Genomic DNA, 20,278 nt, shown 5'->3' with positions numbered 1-20,278 from the left:
ACACACCAGTGAACCGTTTTCAGAGTGAGGTAAAGTGAGGTGTGAAGAGAATTCTAAATGGATGCTTTAAACCACTGTAAGGAGTGAGGAGTGTTTATGCCACAGTCGGATTTATGGAGAACAGCGCACCTTATGAGAACGAAAAAGAACGGGGGTTGTGAACCATGCCTTGCAGCTATTCTCTTCTGTTTTCTTAATTGAAAATAAAACGCACAGATTGCTATCTCGTACGTCCTAGTCTTCCCCTCCACCAAAAAGTAACTAACTTGCATGAAGTTAGAAGACAGCAAATGTATAATTAGAAAAGAAAATTATTTGGCAGAGTAAAATGTTTTGCTGCAAAACTTCCACATCACGAGCGAAAGGCTCATGCTACAACCCTATACTACCTCAGAGCAAGTCCCACTAAACTCAACAGGCCTCACCTCTGAGTATGCTTACAATTGCACAGCCAGTGATATTTAGTTTTCTAATTGGAACTGTGTATTACTGTGTCATGGGCAGAGGAAAGGGTAACAGCTAAAACAGGCCACCACTGACCCCTCTATATTGGACACCCTTGAGACTACCTTTACACACAGACTGAGAAACAAAAAAGTAGACTGCCTTTGAAATATATATTTTCCCTGCGCATGGAAAAGTGCCTGGAGGCGGTTGGAGGATGGATGGCAGCTAACAGATTGAGGTTGAATCCTGACAAGACTGAAGTACTGTTTTTGGGGGACAGGGGGCGGGCAGGTGTGGGGGCTTCCCTGGTCCTGAATGGGGTAACTGTGCCCCTGAAGGACCAGGTGTGCAACCTGGGAGTCATTTTGGACTCACAGCTGTCCATGGAGGCACAGGTTAATTCTGTGTCCAGGGCAGTTGTCTACCAGCTCCATCTGGTACGCAGGCTGAGACCCTACCTGCCTGCGGACTGTCTTGCCAGAGTGGTGCATGCTCTAGTTATCTCCCGCTTGGACTACTGCAATGCACTCTACATGGGGCTACCTTTGAAGGTGATCCGGAAACTGCAATTAATCCAGAATGCGGCAGCTAGACTGGTGACTGGGAGTGGCCGCCGGGACCAAATAACACCGGTCCTGAGAGATCTGCATTGGCTCCCAGTACGTTTCCGAGCACAATTCAAAGTGTTGGTGCTGACCTTTAAAGCCCTAAATGGCCTAGGTCCTGTATACCTGAAGGAGCATCTCCACCCCCATCATTCAGCCTGGACACTGAGATCCAGCACCGAGGGCCTTCTGGCAGTTCCCTCATTGCGAGGTTACAGGGAACCAGACAGAGGGCCTTCTCAGTAGTGGCGCCCGCCCTGTGGAACGCCCTCCCTTCAGATGTGAAGGAAATAAGCAGATATCTTCTTTTTAAAAGACATCTGAAGGCAGCCCTGTTTAGGGAAGTTTTTTTAATATTTAATGCTGTATTGTTTTTAACACTTGATTGGAAGCCGCCCAGAGTGGCTGGGGAAACTCAGCCTGATGGGCGGGGTATAAATAATAAATTACTATTATTATTATAAAATTCTGCATCCTAGTTTTCAAGGAAAGGAACAATAACAGCACGTTTGTGTGCACTGAACTTACCGGGAGGCATCACTGACTTAGTGTGGAACTCTCCCACGGCCGCCTTGAGTTTCTCTACATTCTGCAGAAATACAGGAGATGTCATCTCACGCAAAAGAGTGACGTCTGACAAAGGCATGCTGCGAGATTCAAGACTCTGTAAAACCTCCTGAACGCTTTCTGAATTCACAGCTGACTCTGCACATTTAGATCGTTCTGGGGAGGGGGGGGGGAGAAAAAAAAGCAGAACAAGAAAGAAAAGTTCATTTACAAAGTCTCCTCTTTATTTATATAAGGATAGAAGGATCTGGCAACTTCTGTTTCAGTGTATCTGAAGAAGTGTGCATGCACACGAAAGCTCATACCAAGAACTAACTTAGTTGGTCTTTAAGGTGCTACTGGAAGAAATTTTTTTTTATTTATATAGTTATTGATTAACTACCCTTACTTTTCAACATCGCTTGATTATTTTGATTTGCAACTCTTAAAACAGATGCATTATAATACATGTCACATCCACAGCAGGTACTTAAAAGCACACTTAACAAACATGGCTCCCCCCCCCCCCAAGAATCCTGGGAACTGTAGTTTATAATTTGCAGCAGCTTTAACAAAGTTCCAAGGATTCTTTGGATGAAGACAAGTGCCTTAAATATTTGTTAAATGTGCAAGTGACCACTGTGACAAGCCATTTACCGCTTGTTAAAACGAATGAGATAGTAGCTATGGTAATGATGGCAATATGGCAAGCTGAAAATTTCTGGTGGCATTGTATACCAAAAGCAAAACCAGAGGGGAGACTGACCATGACTTAGGAACAAGATAACTTACTACAGCTATTTGTAGCTTTAGAGTTATCTCTTGTAGCAGGGATGAAAGGCGAACGTAAAAGCAAATGCCTTCCAGCATTACGTCCTGTCACTTTTTGCTCTCTTTTACCCCAGTCTTTCAACCATCTACCATTACCACCCTTAGTGGTACAAGTTTTAAACTTGTAGTTTGCAATGGTGCAGGAAAATATGTAGATCTGTCTGCAGAACCACTAAGTCATAAACAGTTTGCCATGAGGGGTGGCCTCTATGTAGTTTGGAGTTGAAGTGGTCACTGTATCACAGGTTCCGAGCACAGGGCCTTGGAAGTTTCTCAACGTGTCTGTCTGAAATCATAGGATGAAATCATATTCTGTGACATTGCCCAGTTGCTTCAAGTTTCAAGTCAAGCCTTTCTTGCCACTGGGTTATACAGAAAAATGAGCAATGTCATTGTTTAATTCATGCCCATAGAAATAAATTCCACTGACATCAATGAAACTTATTTTAAGTATGCTTAGCCAACACGATGGCCTTCAAATGTTGTTAGGAGTTTAACTCCTATCATCTCTTGCCAGCATGGCCCAATGGTCAAGAAAGATGGACGTTTTAGTTTAGTAACAACTGGATGGCACCACATTGGCTGCCCGAACTTAGGATATAATTCTGGTTGTGTGATCCACTCACAGTGCAATCTCTACTCAGAAATAGGTTATACTGAATTCATTGGGGTTTACTCCCAGGGTAAGTGGGGTTAGGACTGCAGACTAAGATTGCAATCCTATGCATACTCACCTGGGAACAACAAACCAGTGGGTCTTACTTCAGAGTAAATAGTTGCCCTTCCACCGAAACACTTGTTTGCTCCAACAGAAGCAAAAGTGCTGTAAATATCTTTTCCCATTTGCTATGATGAAGACATTATTACCAATAGTTATAAATACTACTACTACTAATACAGTGGTGCCCCGCAAGACGAATACCTCGCAAGACGGAAAACCCGCTAGACGAAAGGGTTTTCCGTTTTTGAGCTGCTTCGCAAGACGATTTTCCCTATGGGCTTGCTTTGCAAGACAAAAACGTCTTGCAAGTGTTCCGATCCCCCCCCCCTTTTTCTAAGCCGCTAAGCCGCTAATAGCCTTTTAGCCGCTAATCCTTTAATAGCCACTAAGCCTTTAATAGCCGCTAAACCGCTAATAGCGCTAATCCGCTAATAGGGTTGCTTCGCAAGACGAAAAAACCGCTAGACGAAGAGACTCGCGGAACGGATTAATTTCGTCTTGCGAGGCACCACTGTATATTATTTATACCCCGCCCTCTGGCTGGGTCCCCCCAGCCACTCTGGGCGGCTTCTAACAAAACACTAAAATACAATAACGTATTAAACATTAAAAGCTTCCCTGAACAGGGCTGCTTTCAGATGTCTTCTAAATGTCAGGTAGTTGTTTATCTCTTTGACATCTGGTGGGAGGGCATTCCACAGGGCGGGTGCCACTACTGAGAAGGCCCTCTGCCTGGTTCCCTGTTGGGCAGCATTATTGGCTATTATGATGAGGGTTCTGTATAATGTGCCCACATTTTTTTCATATTCCTGTTGCCTCAGGACAGCAAGTTAAAAATTCATTCCACAGAAGAGATCTACACTTTGGGGTTTGGGGCACAAGACAGAGAAAGAGTCAACATACATTTATTTCTCCAACTCTAAGTTACTGATGATATGGAGGAAATGTACCTACTGTCAGAGAAATAGATTTCTTGTGCTGCTTGCAAAAAATCCAAAATGTCATCTACATTGCTACCTGCCTCTTCAAAGTCGGTTCTTTCCTCCCTCTCGGGCTTATATGTGAAATCTATACCAGTTGGCTTTGTCAGCAAACCAGCTGCTCTCATCTTTTCCTTTTGCCGCTTCTTTTTAATTTTCCTCTTTTTGTTTCGACTTAGATTTGCGCCTTCTGTGTGCCGCAGCTGTAAATTATCTTCAATCAGATTTTCATGCTTCCCACACTTTGTTTGGCCTCTGTGTAAATTATCCGGGTTTTGCAAAACATTCTTCCCTTTCCTCCTTCGGGTGCGCTTTCTCTGGGGCTGTCCTTGATCATTCTCTTCTGCAGGTTTAAAAGAAACATTACAAATAAAAGTGAGAGGCAGGAAGCAAGCGACTCTTGGCCGTGCTTCATACAAATGCCCCCTTTCTCCTGTTTCTGCCATGTTTCCACAACTCTGATACGTTGCAGAGGATTTGGTTCAGCTACAATGACGACGATGATTCATTCAGCACATTCAAATGTACATGGTGCTTTAAAGGGCAACATAAGAGAAAGGGGGGGGGGGAGGCAGGCACCAGTAACAAGGAGCTGAAAGCCTGTATTTCAACAGTAAAGGTAAAGGGACCCCTGACCATTAGGTCCAGTTGCGGACGACTCTGGGGTTGCGGACCTCATCTTGCTTTATTGGCCGAGGGAGCCGGCGTACAGCTTCTAGGTCATGTGGCCAGCATGACTACGTCGCTTCTGGCGAACCAGAGCAGCACACGGAAACACCGTTTACCTTCCCGCTGGAGTGGTACCTATTTATCTACTTGCACTTTGACGTGCTTTCGAACTGCTAGGTTGGCAGGAGCAAGGATCGAGCAGCAGGAGCTCACCCCGTCGCAGGGATTTGAACCACCCACCTTCTGATCAGCAAGTCCTAGGCTCTGTGGTTTAACGCACAGCACCACCCGCATCCCGTATTTCAACAGTAGGGAGACACAAACACAAAAAGAGGGGAGAAAGGAAGGCAGAGGAAATGAGAGGTGTGAACCAGTGCCAGTTCACATACTTAGGATTTAGTTTAGTTAGGGATAAGTTATAGACTACAGCTACAGGCTTCAAGGGAAAAGGATTTAAAGGGAGAAGGGTGGCATCATAGAGGACCAACATTATTATGCGCACCTACATCTTAATAAACCAGCAGAGGGGACTCCCAGGTTCAGGGGAAGGACGGTCACGCAGCATATGCTCTCTATGCAGAAGTCCCAGCACAACCTGTGCTACCTCCAGTTCAAAAGGTGATGGGAAAGATCCCAGCCAGAGACCCTTAAGAGCCATTGCCAAGTGGACAATATGGGGCTAGATGGGCCAATGGTTTGATCTTGTATATGGCAGCTTACTATGTCCGTACACCTCAGTCATTTTTAGTGGCTTACTCTTGCACGCTATTATACACAAAAATTCAGAGCTGCACAGGATTCAACTCTACACACTGCAAGACAAAAGCAGGGCGCCCTGTGTCTGCCTCATCACTAATGAAGAAAAGAAGTGAGAAGAAGTGAGTGGTGTTGAAATCGTCCTCACTGGCAGGTTTTCTAGTATAGGTGCCTCCTCCCAGCTCTTCTGAACCCAATTATTCTCCATTGTAGCTGCCATAGTCATTCACATACCTTAACCTTGGTATTTATCCATAAAACTAAACTGCTGCAGTAAGCCCCTAACTTACATGGGGGTTATGTTCCAGGGATCTTTTTTTTTTTGGATGCTCATTCATTCATTCATTCATTGTGCAGAAATAAATGTGTGTAAGTTGTGGGCTTCCTATACTTGCATTTTCTTTAAAAACAAACAAAATGGCATCTGGCTGCTCATTTCGACTCTCACTATCCTCCTCTCTCTATCATAGCTTTCTTATTTGCCTAATTATCCGGATAGATCCGAGACCACGTAGTGCAGCCCTGACTCAGGGCTCAGTCAGTTTGGCTCAGAACCACTCTTTGCTCCCAAAGCCTGAAGTAATCCCCGACCCTTAACTCCGCCTCAGATACACTGCTCCAGAGAGCACATCTGCCTGTCAAAGCCCTTGAACTTCTGCCAGATGCCTTGAACTACCTCCTGTCCCAGCAAATAACAATCCTTTATGTGGCCTAACTAAAATACTACCTCTCATAAATCTCATGAAGTAGATTTTAAAAGTAGAGTAAAGAAATCACAACCCCACTACCATTTAGGAACTTTTCTTCTTAACCGCTTTAAATAGTAAACTGGCACCCAGCATTCTCGGCGAATGAAGGCAAGGACACTGGAATCATTGGCAGGCAGATGAAGCAATGCATTTCCCAGGGACATGGCCTGAAGTTGCAGGATTCAGCAAACCTTGCAGAAACTAAGCTGGTCTGGGTCAGTGTGGCGATCACACAGGGTCCCTGGACGTTTCACCGTCTATTGATCCCTGTGCCACCACTTGATTTCTCAATGCCACCACCCAGGCCCTACCTGGTACAATACTGAGTCCAGTCAGGTTTAAATTGGAACATAAACTTCTGTTTATTTATTGTGGTTTAACAAGCGTGTGGTTTCATAAACGGTATTGGTGAATTACAATCATAGGGTGCCTATCTGCTCTCACTCACTAAACCACCTCTCAGATATTTACTTGTCTTCCTAGCTCCTAACTGTTCCTGACTCAACTTATTTCGCTACACTAACTCAACCTACCCACAGACTCTAACCCAATTCACTCCCACTCCAACCAACCTCCCAACAAACTCTCCTTTTGCCCCTCCCAGAGCTGGTTTTATAGTCCCTCTGAGTCCACCCCCAGGGTTCTAATTCATAGAATCATAGAATCATAGATCATAGAGTTGGATGAGACCACAAGGGCCATCGAGTCCAACCCCCTGCCAAGCAGGAAACAAAACAGGAGAGGAAGGGTCTTTAAGTGTGGCCACCGTTGCTGTTTCCAAAGGTAAGGCCCCAGCCAATTTGCTTCCCAATTGGGTAACATGTTTAACTAATTCACCTCCAGCACTCTCATATGTTAACGTCACAGTCAGTACCTCACTGGGAGACTGCCTACAAACCCCATGTTTTCTGCCTTGAGTTCCAAGTTGGAAGAAACGATAAAGATATGCTGAACAAAATAAATAAAGCAAACTTTGCACTTCTTTTCTAAATTTGCTTACAATTTAATTCCGTAGGACCAATCTATAGACTAGAACTGGACAACTCATTTAGGGGTTTTTGTTTAAAGCTGATTTGCATTAATTTGTCTTCACTTGCAAAGCTTGGAAGGGAGACCCACCAAGAATTAGAACAGCCTCTACCACCTATTTGACAAAACCACATGATACTAGACTAAGGACAGTATAGTGCTTACAGTGGAGAGATAGGACTAGTAGAGCCTGGGTTCAAATCCCCACTTAGTATGAAACTCACTGGGTGGACCTTGGGCTAATTGTTATCTCCCACTCTACATGATAGGTGGTAAGGATAAAAAGGGGGAGAGAGAGAGAGCTAAAATGCCTTCCACCCTGAATTCAGTGAAGAGCAGGAAATAAACTGTAATGAGAACAAACGCGCTTAGGACATCATTCTATAATCCTCTCTCCCTCTCCATATATGATCACATAATGGAACCTTATTTGTAGCCATGCCAATGGCTCTGATAAGGCTGTCCCAGGAACCTGCCAAGGCAACCCTGACGAAAGAGAGTAATGTATGAGAGTTGACTGCCTTTAAAATGCTTTATTTCCACTAGCATGGCCTTTAGCATCCAATATTTGTCTGGCAGCTTCCCCGTAACTCATCTCCTGTCTTTGTAATAATAAATTTGCTCTAAAGATGAGGAGCTGCGGTTTTATTTTTGCTGCCTCTTCTTTCTTGAGCTTTGTTATCTATGATACGCTTCCTCTCTTTCAATACCAGGCATCAGACCGCCAGTTTCTCCTTAGCTGACGAATGTGTGACTCACTACAGAGTAGTCTGTGGTACTTTCTACAAAGGAGGAGGCAGCAGGGAATAAAAATACATTTGCAATTCAACATCCTGGCATAGCAAAGACCGAAATGATTTGCACTGGGTGCCTACATTCAAGTATGCTTCACCTGCGTGACATTTGAAATAGCCATCTTCTGCAGGCAGATGAGAAGTAGAACAAATTCCTGTAAAATATCAGCAACGTAAACGGCAACAAAATAAGTTAAAAATAAAATAAAATAAAAATAATACTGAAAATGATGGAAAGAAGAAAGAGTCCTCACCAGAGAGGGGTGGCAAATCAAGCTGTTGGACTACGCCGACATGGCAAAACTGACCAGAAAGCTCAGAAATCAAGAAGACAAAAACTTTAAGAAAGAATGGGGGAAAATTATAATTTACTTAGGAGACTATTGTAAGCAGATGAAAACATTGGCAGGATTCTAATATCACTTGTAATGTATCAAACACTATTGACAATATGGACAGATACAAAATATAGATTATGAAATAATATGCAGTTGAAAATGTTGACAATAGGACTATTGGAGGGGATGGTGGGAAGTCTCGAGATTCAGAGAAATTTCTTTATACGGATATGTACTTGGTATTGTTACAACTTTACACTTGTAATATCAAAAATGATTTCAAATAAGTTTTGGCTTCACTTCTTTTTTTTAAGAAATTATAACACAATGGAGAACTAGCATGGAGCCTTTGACAGGCCATTGGACATGTATCAGGAAGACATTGGATTAGAAATTTGGTAACTATGGTTACTAGAGAGCCTTGGACTAGTCACCTGCATCACAGAGTTGCTGATAAAATGGCCCAGCTCACCAAGATATTCTTTGGACAGAGGATGATAAATGCAACCATTCACAAATACAGCTAACTGAAATTTGCACACCACAGCATTTACTATTATGCATGTATTCAGTGTAAAGGGTGAAGATAAGGAAGGCAGAGGAGGTAAAATATAACTTAGACTGTTTCTTGGGTGGGTGGGGAGGAAGCGTGCAACTCAATAGGCTCAGAGCTTCTTCAGTTTAGCACCTGCAACAACTAATTGCTATTAAGAAAGCAGTAAGATTATCCTCTTTACCTTGCAACTCAAAGAACTGCCAGGTGGTTTTACTGGAACAGTTATATTCATAACCTGAGGATATTTTTTTTTAAAAAAATCAAAAACTTTTTGATGTACCTTAACAGTAGCCTTCTCTTTTTTTGTTTCAACTTTTGCAGGTTTCAGAATTGCACTTCGAAGTAGAAAAAAAACTGTTTAATTCCAGAAGGCTTCAAAGAATTCGGGGTGGGAACATACAACGCCAGCTGCTGCAGAGACAAAAGCTCTGTAGACAATAAAATCGTGTTTATTAAACAATGTAAGAGTCATTAACATTTGCGGTTTCAGTGGACATAAATTTTGATGGACCAAAGGAATCTGGTTATTACAGATATTAGATGGAGAAGGAATCTTGGGTGTCTCTTAGTGCAGACCCAGGTCATTGAGCCTAAACTTCTTAATTTTTTTTTTGGGGGGGGCAGGATGGCTGGGACAGAAGCAGGCCTGCATGCCCAACAATCCAATTCCACTAATACCCAGCTCTCACAACCAAAACGTACATAATTCTGATCAGTGTGCAAAACATCGCTACTTATTTGTATCAACATGCTTCCCCACAAAGCACTGTGATTGGAGTGGCCTTGGAAAACCACCCACAGCTAGAATTGTCCATCAAAATGAAAGAACTCCCACCAGCCTCTCTACACCCCCCTTCTCTCAAGTTGTGGGGGTTTCCCCAGAGAAATGGTTTCAATTCATGGGGGGGGGGGGAGATGGGGAAGGTAGCACATTTAACTTTTTGGGGGGAAACAGAGGCAACAGACCTACTTGGATGTACGTATCGGGCATCATGGTTAACAGCACAACTTGACTTGCAAATCTGAGAGTCTGCCTCAAATCATCTTGATTTGCTTCGTTTGGGGTAAACACAGAACGAATGCACACGCCGAGTATTTTTTCCCTTCCATAAGAGGCAATTTGATGCATTCACCCCAGAATTGGAGCCTGCACACACACACACACACACACACACACACACACGGAGAAAACTGAACTAGCTTTCTAACGTAATCTGATATTCAACATGTATATGAATGTATGAAAAGGACTGGTCTGCCAGAAAAGAAACTTGGTAGTACATAGAGGAGTTATTGGTGGGAAAATATGTTATAAAATTACCAGCCTGTATTGTAAAATGTTACTCACAGTTCAAACTGTCAGCTACTGAAAACAATTAGTGTTTCGGCTCACTTCTGTGTGACAGCCAATTTACAGCCGAGAATTTCTACCCCAAGCCAATACCGCTATTGGCAATCTAAACCCCAAGAGAAAAAGTAGTTTCCAGATGATGGGAACAAAATTCACTTTCTGAGCACATTTTCCCAATTCCTCCAGTGAGCTAATAGTGGATAGATTCCTCTCTTTGCTGAATTCTGTCTGCCAATTATTTTCAATAAAACAAAATAATCTCCCTTGCCTGCCTTTCAGTAGAAAAACACTTTTTCAACATCCATGATAGTGAAATCAGGATAGAAAAAAAGACACCAAAAGTTCTGTAAATCCAGTATCCCCCCCCCCCCCAGTATTAGCATCTGATTAACCTTCTCTAAAGGTAAAAGGTAAAGGGACCCCAGACCATTAGGTACAGTCATGACCAACTCTGGGGTTGCGGCACTCATCTTGCTATATTGGCCGAGGGAGCCAGCGTACAGCTTCCAGTCATGTGGCCAGCATGACTAAGCCGCTTCTGGTGAACCAGAGCAGCACACGGAAACGCCGTTTACCTTCCCGCAGAGTGGTACCTATTTATCTACTTGCACTTTTGACGTGCTTTCGAACTGCTAGGTTGGCAGGAAGCCTTCTCTAAAGGAAATGGCTAATTGAAAGCCACCACAAAGCTTTAGCATGCAATGGACCGTAGGAACACGGTCACGTTTTCCTAGCTATGTCTTCTGCTCTCTTTTTACTAAAGGCAAGGATTTCCCTCTAGATGGCTAACAGCTGTCCTTAAGAAAGCTGCAGCAAGAAACAGTGTTTTGATCTTTTCTTCTGTGCTGGTGGGGGCCTGGCCTGACAGGCTGTAACTGCTGCCCACCCCAATATTGGGGAAGCAGCCATTCACTGTCACCACTTCTCTAGAATGTCAGGTTCAGTAGCAAAGCATACAGTTGCGCCCTGGAGAAGCGGCAACTCGTCTCACACAACCACCTGCCAAGTGATCTTTCTTGTTGCCAGGACAAATGCAGAGCTAGCGACCCGCAATGTTGTAAGGACATTTTGGTCGCCGGAGTTTTCATACGTGGGCAGCCTGGAAATGATATGCTTTGGAAGCCAGGCCACGGCTTGGCAAAGGGCACCTTGAGCCAAATCAGATTTTGTCGTCCTGTGAGCCACTCACTTCCTGTGTGCACTTAGTGAAACTGACATTGGTTAGAGAAGCAAGCAGGAGGAGCGTGATGGGAGAAGAGAGAACACCAATTCTGTTTTATTTTTAGGTCGGCTTTTTAAAAAACTCTTAAAAAGAAAAAGGAAGAAAAAGGAAGAAATGGTCAGCGATAGCTTTGAACATATATAATTGAATGATGATGATCTTGATCTGTTAAGACAGCAGGCTGGAGTGTTTCTTCAAGTAGTTACACCCATCAATCCTTTCGGATTACAGTGGCGGATTAGAGAGTCTCATTGGCCAGCAAAGAGATTGCCAAAGTCCATTATTTTGAACAAATAAAGCTTTTGTTTCCAGTATTCAGTGGAAAACCTGTTTATACAGTACAAGGTCATACCGAAAAAGAAGGAAGTCGGAAAGCAAAATACGGACACACTTTCTCAGGGTATTAACTGTACAGTGGTACCTCGGGTTAAGTACTTAATTTGTTCCGGAGGTCTGTTCTTAACCTGAAACTGTTCTTAACCTGAAGCACCACTTTAGCTAATGGGGCCTCCTGCTGCTGCCGCGCTGCCGGAGCACGATTTCTGTTCTCATCCTGAAGCAAAGTTCTTAACCCGAGGTACTATTTCTGGGTTAGCGGAGTCTGTAACCTGAAGCATATGTAACCCGAGGTACCACTGTTATGTCTAGAACTAGGCAATCCATGCCTTCCTCCAATATGCATTTAAAAATTCACCTAGACTTCTATATTATAGACTGTAGAAGTCTATCAAGTATATCATACACTCAAGAGAGTATATATTAACAAAACAACATTGTACAACTTGGGACCCCCAACACCTAAATGACCACCTTTATGATGATGATGATGATGATGATGGTGATGGTGATGGTGATGGTGATGATCATCCTCTTGCCATTTCCTCAGAAAAGGGACTCAAAGTAGCTTGCAAAAATTAAAACAAGCATGGATAAAAAACATAAAGCTGAAAACATGTAAAAGATAGTAATTAAAGAGTAATTAAGCTATAATAGAATTAACATGATCTAAAACAACTTTAGAAAATCTAATATGTCTAGAAAAAACAGCAACAACATAACACAATGAAAAGACCTTTCCTTAAAAACAGTCAGATCTCAGAAGCCTGCTGGAATAAAACAGTCTTCATCTGCTAGCAGAAGGAGAACAAGAGGCAATGTGGGCGAGACCACAGAGGCGGGTGCCCTGGGCGCAAGATTCTTTGGGTTTGCAAAATTTCAAAAGAAAAAAAAAAGTAGTAGTAATAATAAAAGCAATAAATATAAAAGGATGCTACTAAACCAGAAGTGGTTTTTTGTGGGTTTTCCTGCGGAAAAACAACAGTGCTGTAGGTGGTACAGTACACATTCTGCTTAAATCTTGCTCCTTAAAGAGCTCTCATTTATTTTATTTATTTAAATCATTTATATTCCAGTCTTTAACCATTTTGCCCATGGCACATCAACGGTCAGTTGCAATCCCACTTTCAAAGCTCACAAAAAAAAGTATAAATGCAGAGGAAGCCATATTGCTCCATTAATTAATTAGCACCTACCAAAATGGAATTAATTAATTAATTATTAGCACCCACCAAAATGGAAGTGGGAAAATTCTCTCTCTTCATCTCCTCCACCCTTCACTTCCTCTGATGCAGGGTTCTGTGAACTCAACAACTTGCTCACTATTTTTTGGCGTCTTGGTTGGTCCTAATAACGACACTGCCAGACTGCAGATAATAGGAACAACCGAGAAAATATTATACGCCATGGCGAGAGAATGTGGCTAGGTTCGAGATTCCAGATCACCTGTCAAATAGGCACAATTGAGGAACGAAGGCATTACCTCACACACGGTCTGGGGTGGTTCAGTCGCTACAGGAGGAGATTTTTAATCTCAGGGTTGTGGGTTCTTGTATTGCAGGGGGTTGGAATAGATGACCCCTGGGGCCCTTCCAACATGGACGATTCATTCGTATTGGTGGTGACAATTTTACATGGGGGTTCTGTTCCTGGCCCCTAACATGCATAAGCCCACTCTGCCCTGTTACATCACCATTACAGCCTCTTCTGGGTCCAAAAGAACCTGTGCATCAATGGGATGCTCACAAAACGGTCACCATGTCTCTCTCTCTTCCCACAGTGAAGTGCTTTGCAAGCTACATACACACACATGCACTTAAAGGTTGGCAGTCCAGCATTGACACTGGAACACTGGAACTAAAATAAACGTATTCTCCAGACCTCAGCTCCCCTCCCCTCCAGGGAAGCAACATCACAAGGTGTGTATGTCAGGGCTTCATTACAGATGAGCAAGTCTCCTCTTAACTTAATTCTCGAGTGAAGTTGCACATGTTCTGACTGGTGCTGGGGTTACAAATCGCCTTATTGATGTACTGTGCTATCTGGGCTGGATTGCTGCCAGGCTATTAATCTAAAAGCTTCCAGAGCAGGGGCTCCCATACTTCTCTGCCCTGAGTCTCATCTGCACCCTTATCACTTTTCCGATGCGGGTGGCACCTGTTGCCGAGGCCCCCTTTTATCCGCACGGCGTTTAAAGATGCAAGTTCACTTTTGACATCTCACACAGAGATTCGTTTGTTTGTTTTGAAAGCCAGGCAGCAAATAAGAAACTCCCTTTAAATACAATAGTCCAAACACACAATGCTAGTCTTGGCGTGCGGTCAGTGGGCTGGGGCGACGAGGCTAGTCCTCTAAATGTTCCCCTGGCACCTCCTTCCCAAAGCCCAGGAAGCTTCTGTCTGGCTTAGAGAGAGAGGAGCGCTGCTCTGACGGGTCCAAGACCCTTCTGCAGCCTTCTTTGTTTCCTCATTTCCCCTCCCTTCCTGTGTTTTTCTCCATTTTATTTCTTTGTTAAATATATTTTTAAAAATCGTTTTTTAAAAATCTAATTTGTTTTCCGGGTTCCACTTGTTGCACCTGAGTGGTGTTCTTGTAGGTACAGTGGTACCTCGGGTTACATACGCTTCAGGTTACATATGCTTCAGGTTACACACTCCGCTAACCTAGAAATACAGTGATGCCCCGCAAGACGAATGCCTCGCAAGACGGAAAACTCGCTAGACGAAAGAGTTTTCCGTTTTGGAGGTGCTTCGCAAAACGAATTTCCTATGGGCTTGCTTCGCAAGATGACAATGTCTTGCGAGTTCCTGCGGGGGTTTTTTCCTTCCCCCCCTTTTTCTAAGCCGCTAAGCCGCTTATCAGCTGATCTGATCAGCCGATAAGCCGCTAAAAGCCGCTAAAAGCCACTAAAAGCCGCTAAAAGCCGCTAATAGCGCTAATCCACTAATCTGTCAATGGGCTTGCTTCGCAAGACGAAAAAACCGCTAGACGAAGAGAATCACAGAACGGATTCTTTTCGTCTTGCGAGGCACCACTGTAGTGCTTCAGGTTAAGAACTTTGCTTCAGGATAAGAACAGAAATCAGGCTCTGGTGGCGCGGCGGCAGCAGGAGGCCCCCATTAGCTAAAGTGGTGTTTCAGGTTAAGAACAGTTTCAGGTTAATTACAGGCCTCCGGAACGAATTATGTACTTAACCTGAGGTACCACTGTACTTGGAAGTATGATCTTCCATGAAGAGTAGCTTTAGCAAAATTCACTTGATTTTATAACAAGCTTTTAAAAACTGGCACCAGACGAATGGTGCATCTAGGTCCTCAGACTGCATTTGGAAAGCACCAGTGTGGAACCAGGATGAAAGCTTAAACGCATTCTGCTTATTCACAGATTAATAGAAACTCAACTCAACAATCAAACAAAAATAGAAATCTGAGGGAACGGGGACATCATGTTTGAACTACGCAGTTTTTGAGGTCATTTGAAAAACACACCACAAATTCAGAGGATGATACTTTAGATAGCTAAATCTGAAGTAAGGTAAGTTCTACCGGTAATGTGAATAAAAGCATGAGCAGGTATTAAAATGTTCAGTTTTCCATCTCTCCCATTTATTTCAAATTCTAGGACTGGTTGAGATTGACAGGCTTGAGTAGTCAAGGGGACACTTATCTCAAAATAGCAATGGGAAGCTTTTAGTTGCAATAACACACACAGAATCTGGAACGGCAACACAAATGCATTGCAAGGTGAAACAAAGTAAAAGGGGTGTCAAATCAGTAAAAATCAAATACAGACATTTATGGTAAACGTCCCTAAATGTCTTATTTTGTGAATGTTTCACGACCACCCTAAAAGGCGAACGAAATACAGTACAAAATTACCTTTCCCCCTGGAATTAAACAAGGCAAGAGGAATATCCCTTAAAAACCAACACTCTCAGAACTGCTTATGGTTTTTCTTCTCGAAGAACACCTTCTTTTTGCAAATGTTATCTGCCGTAGGCTTCCGGCTAGCTTCTACCCCAGGGGTTTCACACCTCCACTAGATCACACACATCAGAGTCAGCCTGGCTTCTGCAGAGCCTTCAGTCCAAATCAGTACATTCCATAGGCTGCTAATGTGATCCATGTCTCTGAGGAGAAGATCACGCATTCGCAGCGTAAAACAGTTTAACACTGATGACAACAGGGAGATGGTTGTGGGCAGTGTGAGCCTGCACCTGCCAGCACTGCCCTCTGCAGGAACAAAATTGAAGATTACTGCCATCTTGTGGATAAGGGAAATAGCTGCACTTTAGTGCACCAAGAGGAAAGGTACATTATTCACTTCCCCAACTTGCTATGGTTTGGGGGGGGGGAATACAGATACCTTACAGGTAAACTACAAACTCTTTTGCCTCCTTTTGCCCACCAGGCACCACACATCCAGTACTGTGGGCTCCCACCCTAAACTTCTGGTGCCTTATAGAATCATAGATTTGGAAGGGACCCTGGGGGTCATTTAGTCCAACCCCCTGCAAGGCAGGAATCTTTTTGCCTAATGTGGGGCTTGAACCCACAACCCTGAGGTTAGAGAGTCTCACGCTCTACCAACTGAGCTATACTACTGAAGACTTTCTTTTTTTTTTAAACAGGCATTTTAGCTACGCTTTCTGATTACATGGTTTGCTTTAGCTGATTTTATTTTAGGTTTTTAACTTTACCGAATACCACTTAGGGACTGAGTTGTGAGGCATGCACATATTTGAAATAAATAAAATTATTTGATGGCTGCAAAAGTGCTTATGGGAACAACAACGGGAACAGTTCAAACAGGAGGATGGTTTGTGGTGTACAAACTGAGGAAAACACACTGCTCTGTTTCCCTACAGTAACACTCAATGAACAAGACTGTACTGTAGTAAAGCTTTGATTAAATAAACATTATTTTCATATAGCTGCTACATAAATGCTTGAAGTCTAGCTGTGCAAATGTCTTGGAGTCAATAAACAAACAGCAGCAAGATTTAACGTGTCTCATTCCCCAAAATGAAGAAAGAGGGGGAAAGAAAGGAACAAGACTGTCCTCTGCTGAATCATCTACTAGATTACAGGTTTTCCTCATTACATAGCAGAGCAAACAGGAGAAAGAGTGAATGAGAATCCTAATATTATATGCCCCTCTCTGGGGAATGGTGTTTTAAAATAGTTCTCTGAGCAAACAAGATCCATGCAATAGACATTTTTCAGACTCCCTCAGGCTGTAGGAAAGAGGGCTGCACGGACAGTTCCAAGCCTGACCACAAAAGGTAGCTTTGCCTGGGCTGTTGTGAATGTCCAAGCATCATCACCAGCTTAAAGCAGCAAGGTTGCTACAAGATCATCACCCATGGCTCCAGAAGCCTTGAATGTCCTGCGAGAGACTAAGGAGTCTCTCTGTACCTGCGTAGCTTGCCATGCTCTCTGTAAAGGGAGAACCAAAACGGCCAATGAAGAGGCTCCAAAGGGGATGACCTCTGCCCCCAACTGACAACCGCATAGGAAAAAGGTATGGAATTGCATTTGTTTGTCCAAGTCTGGTTTCTTCCCTCTGGGAGTACACCGTACGTTCTCGAAGGGTAAAGTTTCTATTTTATGGGGCAATATCAATTCATATGGATCCTTGCAGGTGCATGGATGAGGGTGGACAGGGTGCCAAGAGTCCACACATGCACAGAGTGAGCATGGAAACTGGCAAAATAAGGACAAAAAGCCCAGTCATGTTTGAGGTAAGGTGGATGACAACCAGGGATAGGGCCTTCTTAGTGGTAGCTCCTTGGTTATAGGTCTCTCTCGCCTGGCCACTCCATCAGCATCTATTTTGTGATATTTAAAACACTAAGCAAAAACTTTGCTATTTTTGGGGACTTCAATGGGACTGACTGATTCTGTTGCTAATTTCAATTTATCTTAATTGTCTGATGGCTCTCTGTTTAGTTGTATTTTAGAATCGGTTGTTAAGTGCTTATGTTTCATTGCTTCATAATACATTGCAGCCACAAAATACGTAGTGAATTTATCTGAGCAGCAAGATGATCAATATTTAAAATAATTAAAAAGAGTAGCTGCATAACTTATAATTTAATTTAATTTAATGAAATATAATTTTCACAGACAGGTATTAAGGAATACCTGTTTAATTTAATTTAATTTAATTTCATGAAAGGCAACTTTCATAGACAGGTATTAAGGAAAAGCATAGCTACAACTTTACTTTCGATAGCTTTAACAGTAAGCTTCCTAAAAATCTTATCTTCCTGTTTGTTGAAAAGGCTTTCAAGATCTTTTCCCCAACATTCAATAAAATTGTTTTTCTTTTTCTTTTTTGGCAGATCCCACAGACAGGATCTTATAAAACATTTTATATACAGCATTAGCATTCTGTGCCACATAACTTTGCCAGTGCTCTACGAATGAGAGTAGTTTCTTCCAGTTTGCAGCGCAGCCACTCTTTCTGTGCAATCCAAACCCTGACCAGTAGGGGCTTAACTGAGCAGTGGGGTCACCACCCCATCCACAGCCCCATTGCTTACACCGCGGTGGAAGGCAGGCAAATGCTAGATCAGGCTTGGACTGAGCCCAATGCCATATAATGTAGCAACAGTGGGGGTCAGCTCTTTGTTCTGCCCACCTACACAGTCATGACGTGGAATGGAGAACTGGTAGGGCGAAGCTGGAAGAGGTTGGCAGGGTCAGGTAGAAAGAACCTTTCCCCAATCCAACAATCTATTCCCCCACCCCACCAGTCCAGTGCAAAGGGGATTTACCATATTTTTCGCTCTATAAGACGCACCAGACCACAAGACGCACCTAGTTTTTGGAGGAGGAAAACAAGAAAAAAAATATTCTGAATCTCAGAAGCCAGAACAGCAAGAGGGATCGCTGCGCAGTGAAAGCAGCAATCCCTCTCGCTGTTCTGGCTTCTGGGATAGCTGTGCAGCCTAAATTCGCTCCATAAGACGCACACACATTTCCCCTTACTTTTTAGGAGGGAAAAAGTGAGTCTTATAGAGCAAAAAATACGGTAAATCACACTGCCATATGCTAAAATTTTAAAGGCTCAGGAAGCAATACACAGTCCCAGGGCTTTCACAAAACTAAAGTTTCAAGGGGGTGGTTGAAAGCACACAGAAAAACAGAAGGGCCTTTTTGACAACAAAAGCAAAAAAATTAAACGCAAGATTGTTTTGGTTCGGCTCTAATTGACTCCCCAGCGTCCCATTTTTAAAGAAACTCAGCATTAACAAAGCGAGCTAATAACCTAGTCTTCACTGTATCATATTAAACTGCAAGCCTTCAGAATAAGCAAGTATCTGCTACTTGCTCTTTTTCTCTCCTCCTTTAAGTCCCTGGGACAAGGTGGGCTAGAACCAGGTAAAGGGAAATAACTGCAGTTCTAAGCATATAGCTTACTTGAAAGCACACACAAAAATCAATCCGACTAGCTTCCAAATAAAAATGGATATGATTGGGCTGCAGGTCATTAACTCTCTCCGCACTCCAAAATAATTTCGTACGGTTTCCCATTTAAAAAGATATTCCAAGTACATCAGGATGTTAAATAAGACATCCTATATCGTTCACATTTATCTCAATGTGTTTTAAAACCATCAAAAGATAATTTGTAGGAAGAACCTGAAAGTCTTCAGAAAGGCAAGGCAGTTCCTGTTTCAAGTGCAGCTATGACATTGATACGAGCTAATAAAAGAAAATTACTGGTGCCTGGTAAATTTAATTCCTTTAAAACACACACACTCAGCTCTTGTGGTAGTAAATTAAAGTTTTAGAAATATTTCTCTGTGTTATATTGTATACATTAATATTCTACACCTTGACATACAGCAAGACTTCTGCCATAGTAGAAGTAAAATGCATATTTCATCCTTGGGGAGTTAGCATTGTTGTAGCACAGGAGATAGTACAATGGTACCTCTGGCTACTTACTTAATTCGTTCCGGAGGTCCGTTCTTAACCTGAAACTGTTCTTAACCTGAAGCACCACTTTAGCTAATGGGGCCTCCCGCTGCCACCGCGCCACTGGAGCACGATTTCTGTTCTCATCCTGAAGCAAAGTTCTTAACCCAAGGTACTATTTCTGGGTTAGCAGAGTCTGTAACCTGAAGCGTATGTAACCTGAAGCGTATGTAACCCGAGGTACCACTGTACTGGGGTGGTGGTGGTGGTAGTAGTAGTAGTAGTAGCAGCCTTGGTTACAATTGGGGAACGTTGAATAAAATTAAGGGGGCAGTGGAACCATAAATAATTTTTTTTTTGAAACACTGTTCCTACATGTTTCATCTGTTGTGTAACATTGCTTAATGTAACAGAGTTAAA

The 20,278-nt window shown here is 42.9% G+C and overlaps 1 protein-coding gene across 2 annotated transcripts in view; it reads right to left on the bottom strand.

Moving 5' to 3' along the window:
* Positions 1–20,278, bottom strand: part of ERICH1 (glutamate rich 1) — a 59,214-nt gene that overhangs the window by 6,198 nt on the left and 32,738 nt on the right. For both annotated transcript variants that reach the window (XM_083495714.1, XM_083495715.1), the window contains 2 exons: positions 4,105–4,473; positions 1,581–1,775 (listed from right to left, as the gene is read on the bottom strand). In XM_083495714.1, coding sequence (XP_083351840.1) covers positions 1,581–1,775; positions 4,105–4,473 — 564 coding nt within the window. The remainder of the gene's footprint in view (positions 1–1,580; positions 1,776–4,104; positions 4,474–20,278) is intronic.

Source organism: Podarcis liolepis (genome assembly GCF_965112155.1).
Source record: "Podarcis liolepis genome assembly, chromosome: 3".
NCBI lineage: Eukaryota > Metazoa > Chordata > Lepidosauria > Squamata > Lacertidae > Podarcis > Podarcis liolepis.
This window is presented reverse-complemented; position numbering and strand designations above follow the sequence as displayed.